The sequence below is a fragment of the Protopterus annectens genome, chromosome 6.part0, assembly GCF_019279795.1.
Source record: "Protopterus annectens isolate FY-2018-M chromosome 6.part0, PAN1.0, whole genome shotgun sequence".
NCBI lineage: Eukaryota > Metazoa > Chordata > Ceratodontiformes > Protopteridae > Protopterus > Protopterus annectens.
In genome coordinates this window covers 1,997,215,280-1,997,221,279 of record NC_056737.1, presented here as the reverse complement: position 1 = coordinate 1,997,221,279, position 6,000 = coordinate 1,997,215,280, and the positions used below count along the sequence as shown (strand labels likewise).

Below are 6,000 nucleotides of genomic sequence, written 5' to 3'. Positions count from 1 at the left end.
AATAGTAATCATCAAAAGAGAGTTAAGTATGCAAATACCTAATGACTCCAAAAACAGGATAGAGGAATCTCTCAACCTCTTAGATGAAATCTGGACAGTCCAGAAACCAGGAGCTAATTTTAAATATTGATCTTCTAATTTCAGCAAGTTAACAGAATAACAGGTTTTGCATTTACAGGTCAGTGGAAGGACTGGCAGCACAATTGGATTTGGTATACACGGAAGTCTGTTGGTTCTAATCCCACACCAGATAGATCGATTGATGACACTGCAGTGCAGCAAAGGGGTACTGAGCTTCTAAGTGTGCCGTCCTTCATATATGTTAAACCGAGATTGTGGTAGCTCAGGTGGATGTAAAAGATCCTACATCACCCATCGAAAAAAGTAGGGGGAAGTTCATGGACGGGCTTGCTTTTTATCTCTAGTAGTATTACTACCACCACGGGTATCCCCGAAAGGATGCTAGTAACAGTGGGACTAACTCGGTCAACAAAAGGATAAAAACAAGAAAAATAAAATACGCATACGTTTTCTGCAGTACATGAAGTTTGAAACTCAAAAGCCATTACTTAGGGAATTCATGCATTGATGAGATTTGACAAAACACTCCTAATTTTATGAGGAACAGACCAAAAACCAAGACAGTTCAAAGGTTCGAGACAGTGAATAAACACCTAAAGTACTTAACATCGCGTTCACGGAAATAAATTAAATAAACAAAGACTCGCGCAAGGCTATGAGGATAAAAAGGATGCATTTTATTTTTAAACTCTCAAAAACAGGTGCTTTCTAACATCTAGCTGCAAATGCAGAACCACGTAGTTCAAAACGGAGGAAGTAAATTGTCCAACCTCCACTAATAAGATTCGCAGAATGCACGCTGGGAAATCATATGGCGTTATATTTGATGACCTCTGACCCTAAGTTTTTATTCTGGCACAACACGGAAGTATGGCGTCCCATAGCTTAGTGCAAGACCATGCTCAAAGAAGATTGCAAGTAATTTCTGGTCATTTGCAAAAAGTAGGAGTTTCAGATCAACATGTACTTTCCATTAACCAGTGCAGAGGGGAACCTGCTTTTCCTGATGACAACAGGACTGACACTGTCCCAAAGCATAGGTGGGTTGGTTGTCAACTGACCGATTATGTACACTAGTTATCTACCCTGTGGGTGCGGTGTATTCTTTTTGGGTTTTTGTGATTTCTTCGATAATTTACGGGTTGTATACAAAACTGCATGTGCTGCACGGACCCCTTAGTTAGCTCTCATTATTCATGAATTTACTGTCCCTTAATCTTGTAGAATAGTTGTTTTCTGATGCATATTAAGCTTGTCTTTAGACCTATCAGTACTCAAAGAAATTGTATTATCAAGCTACATGTTAACGATGTCGGCCTGGTTTTTACAAGCGAACCTGAATATTTTTTATCTTGTCTCCTCTTTATGAAGATCAGTACTTTTAAGACATTTGTCACTGGTTTTGTTTATTATTTTATGTGGTGTATGTTATGCATGCTACAACAAATAATGAGGTGTAGGAAATTTCAGATTGCAGATTTTAGTATTGACTCATCAGGACTGCAGCTAGGATTTCACATATTCTGAGAATTAAGCGCCACTTACGACGAGGTTGGATTTGTTTAGTCCTTAAGGTCTGCACACAAGTGCTGCACAGCAGTGTTATTAACTTGTATAGTTCTGACAGATTATGTCAGTTAAGTACTATCGAAATATTTCTGGAGGATAACAGACCGAGCTTGTAAGAGATACTTTGTGTTAGTCTATCCTTCTTTTCTTTTTATGAGTTATAGGAAAATACTGCTTGAGTTGGAAAATAGTATATCTCTGTCATTTTGGTGAAGTATAAGTATAAACAGTTTTGTCATACAGGAAGTGTCTTAAATTTCTCTGCTAATCTGTCATACATATGTGAAGGTATTGTTATATGTATATGGGTAGTAGTTTGAGAGCACTCTCTGATATTGGAACAGTAGTTGCCTTTCGTGTCTTCCATTGCTGTAAGTTTGTAAGAGATTTGCATTTAATAGTGTCACTTTCAGCAAGTTTCAGATTTGCTCGAGTTTCATGCATTTACTTTTTAGGTTTTTAGATCATGGTATTAATTGCTATTATGGTTACATTTGTTTTTCCATTGAAGGTTCTGTGTCTTTAAATGGAACTAATCAGTCTTTAGCCTGCCTAGCTGGATGCATTAGAATGCTTGTTAAAGTGATCACTGTGGTCTCACTTATATTTATGCCATTATTTATTTGAAAAAAAAAATGACATTCACTATTGGCATAAAAGCGTTTTTACTATTCACTGAAAATGGTGTAAGTTGGTGCATTTAATTTTTAATACAAACATTCGTTTAATTTAAGAAACAAATCTGATGTAATTCAGCCTTTAAATATTGGTTGCTGACTGTTCTGTGTGGCTTAATGAAAGTGATGTCTTCTTTTTGCCAAAATCAATAATTAAATGTTAGGGACTGTGATAAGAAAGCACTGTAAAGGTAATTACATTGGTTGCTGATAGGACAGCAACCAGTGGTCTGACACTTGGCATTTGGCACTCATGGAATTATTCTGATCTTTAGACAAAGGGTAGGTTTTAGAGTATTTAGTCAGTGTGGCATGTTGAAGTGCGACTTGTTTTTAATTTTTCTCTTGGTTTACAACACCCAGTGTATAGAATACACAGTGGGTACCGTATACCTCCCTTTTTATAGTATAATTGTTGATATACAAGTTTGGCAGATGCTATGGACGATAAATTTTCAAGTAAATCTTATTGAATTTGTACTCTGAGTTTTATAATGGAAACCTGTGTAAGGAGTGCTGCTTTGCTGACAACAAAAGCTGGAATCTGAACTGCTTGTTATTACCTTTGCTGATATTTGTGGTGGCATCTCCTGAAGTCACTTTAAAAACTGAAGGAGATGTGGCTTTATCTGTTTCTGTAAATACTGAGGATGGCAAGGTAACAGTTTGAGGCTGTTTTCTCTTCTTATTTGCCTAGTTATTCATCCTTTGTTGACCAGGTTAGTCCTACTAGGCTAGTGGCCTCTTTTTTCAGGCGTGATGCGAGGTGATATTTAAATTACAAAGGAGATTTTGGCCAGGGCATTGGGGAACTCCCCCTACTCTTTTTGATAGGTGCTATGGGATCTTTTAAATCCTCCTGAGCTACCACCAGCTTAAGCAGATGGGACTTTGTGTCATCCTTCGCATGAGACTTAAACCATTCAGGAATGCAGCACTCCCCATAATGATACACTGCAGTGTAAGAATCCAGTCACCTGGAATCGGAATAGAACCCAAAGCTTTCTGGTCTTCCAGCACCAAAGGTGAGTGCCTGTGTTGGTGCTGCAAAATGACTATGTATCGGCTTTGAGTAATTTATTTATTTTATTTTACATTTGTTGACTGGGATTGTCTGACTGGATACATGTCCATTTTCAGTAGAGGCCCGGGGAGAAAAGCTCCACAAAAGTAATAATAATAGTACAATAATACTCAAAAGGATGTAGATGCATCATTTCAGAAGGTATAACACAGTAGGAATACACTGGCACATGCTAAAGGTTAACAGAGTGAGAAAAGAATATAAATAAATAATTTCACAAATGTTTAGCACAATAGGAAAGCGCTACAGTATACAAAAAGGTTGAACTCAGAAGGCATAACTGTACATTATGACATAACCCAACAGATCAATAGAATGACTGGCTTGCTAATAGTCTGTTAAGTAGAGAAAGCCCAAGTTGTTGGATTAGGTTAGGTCCAGGTTTAGGCAGGGGCAGAGCCAGTTAGATTTAAAGTATATTTTGAGGCCTTTTTTAAATAGGGGTAGAGATGTTTCTTGGGTAAGAGCTGCAGGAAGTCGGTTCCAAATTTTACCAGCTGAGTTTGCAAACAGGGAATCCGCTGCTGTATTGTTGGATTTTAGGGTTAGGACCAATAGTTTGTTGAGGAACGAAGTGGCCTCTGAGCATTATGTGGGATGATAACTCTCTTTGAGAGTTGGGGTATTATCAGGTTGGTTGAGTACTTTGTGTGCTACTGTAAGCTGGTTGAACTTCAAAAGGGAAGGAAATTCCAGCCAGTTAAGTTGAACTAGGTTGTTGCAGTGGTGAGCCCTGTATGCCATGCTATATGCATACATAATGCATGCAAATCTAGCTATATGGTAGTAACAGGAGGATAGTTTGAGGTTAGTTTTAGAGATGTTAGTAAATACTGGTGAGGCATAGAGGAGAGTGGAGAGAAGATGGGTTTGTGCAATAGCAACCCTAGCAAAAGGGGTGAGGAAAGGTTTGACCTTGTAGAGGGAGCCTAGATTTTTGTTAATGGACTTAATAATATGGTCAATATGTGCATCAAATTTGAGGTTATTGTCTATTAGTACTCCTGGGAGCTTAGTTTGGTCATCTGAGGAGATGATTGTGCCATTGTTAGGCTTAATAGTGAAGAATGGATGAGTGGATCTATGGGTAGGTGAGAAAAGTAGCAGCTTAATTTTGTTGGAATTCTGGAGCAGTTGTCGATTTAGTTAGCCAGTTTTCAATGTTGCTAAAGGTATTCTGCATTAGGGATAGGAGATTCGCTTGCAAAGCGGAAGAGCATATCAAGGTAGTATCGTCTGCATATTGGATACAGTGTGCATTTGGAATGGTAGTATGAAGGTCATTTATGAAGATAGAGAAGAGGAGGGGTCCTAGTGTAGAGCCCTGAGGGACTCCTTGGGTGACCGGGAGATGGGATGACCGCTTGTCCTGCCATGAAACAGCCTGCTGTCTACCACTTGGGTAGGCTTGGAACCATTGTAGTGAGTGATGGTCCAGGAAGACAGCTTTCAGGGTACTGAGCAGTAGCTGATGATTAACCATATCGAAGGCCTTAGAAAAGTCTAGAAAGAATCCAGATCATAGTTTGTTATTGTTTCGACTAAGGTTGATGACGTTAATGAAAGGTAAGAGAGCTGATGTGGTACTATGGTGTGGTCTGAAACCATGCTGGGAGTCTGCGAGCAGTTTATTTTGGGTAAGGTAGTACATTAGTTGTTTGTGGATGCATTTTTCCAATATTTTTGCTAGTGGTGAAAGAATGGCTGTGGGTCTAAAGTTGGACAGTTCTATGGAGCTACCTCCTTTATGTAGGGGTATTACATGTAATAATTTCTATGTTGATGGAATGGTTGCCTCCGAGATGGATCTATTAGTGAGGATTGAGACTGGGAGTGCACTGGCATCTGCAGCTAATTGCAGGTACTCAACAGGGAGGTGGTCAGCTGCTGGAGTAGTGGGTTTTAGTTTTTTTGAGAAGGGTGTGTATGAGGGTAGTAGGGATAGGTTGGAAGCTAAAGGAGAGATGAGTCCTGGGAAGATTTGAGCTGTCTGTAGTGTTGTTTGAGATAAAACAGGGGGGGTTGGGATTGGTAGGAGTGAATTGGGTGGTTAGTGCCTGGATAGTTTCAGTAAAGGAGCAATTGATATACATTAGTTGACGGTGTCTGACCCCATCAGCCGCTACCCGATGACCTTACCTATATCATCACAATAAAGACCAAGTGTTGCACTGACAATACCACTGTATCAGTTTTCCTGAGTTTGTGGTACAGCGGTTGCATTGTTACCTCACAGCAAGAGGTTCTCCTGTTCGATTCTCGGCTGGAGTGCCGTCTGTGTGGAGTCTGCATGTCCTCCCCGCGGTCGAGTGGCCTCCAAAAGACATGCGTGAATGGGCGTGCCTTTGCTGAAGGTTGGGCGTCGGGCTGGCAACTCAGCACCATAAAAAAAATCTACTGCCAATCATTAGCGGACTGAAGTTCCTCTGTGGCGACCCCTAACCGGGAAAGGCCAAAAAGACAAACGACAACAACTATTGTGAGTTTCTGGCTAGTGATGCAGTTTACTGCTATATAGCTTTTGTGCAGCATTCTTATTGACACAGCTGTATGAGCCCACAAGGAATTCTTGGCTGTTTAATTGCATTT

At 39.9% G+C, this 6,000-nt stretch overlaps 1 protein-coding gene across 1 annotated transcript in view; it reads left to right on the top strand.

Annotated features, from left to right (window-relative positions):
- Positions 1 to 924: 924 nt before the first annotated feature.
- AGPS (alkylglycerone phosphate synthase) overlaps positions 925 to 6,000 on the top strand; it is a 1,624,661-nt gene continuing 1,619,585 nt past the window's right edge. Inside the window, exon 1 of the mRNA XM_044075311.1 lies at positions 925 to 1,121. Coding sequence (XP_043931246.1) covers positions 952 to 1,121 — 170 coding nt within the window. The 5' untranslated portion in view covers positions 925 to 951. The remainder of the gene's footprint in view (positions 1,122 to 6,000) is intronic.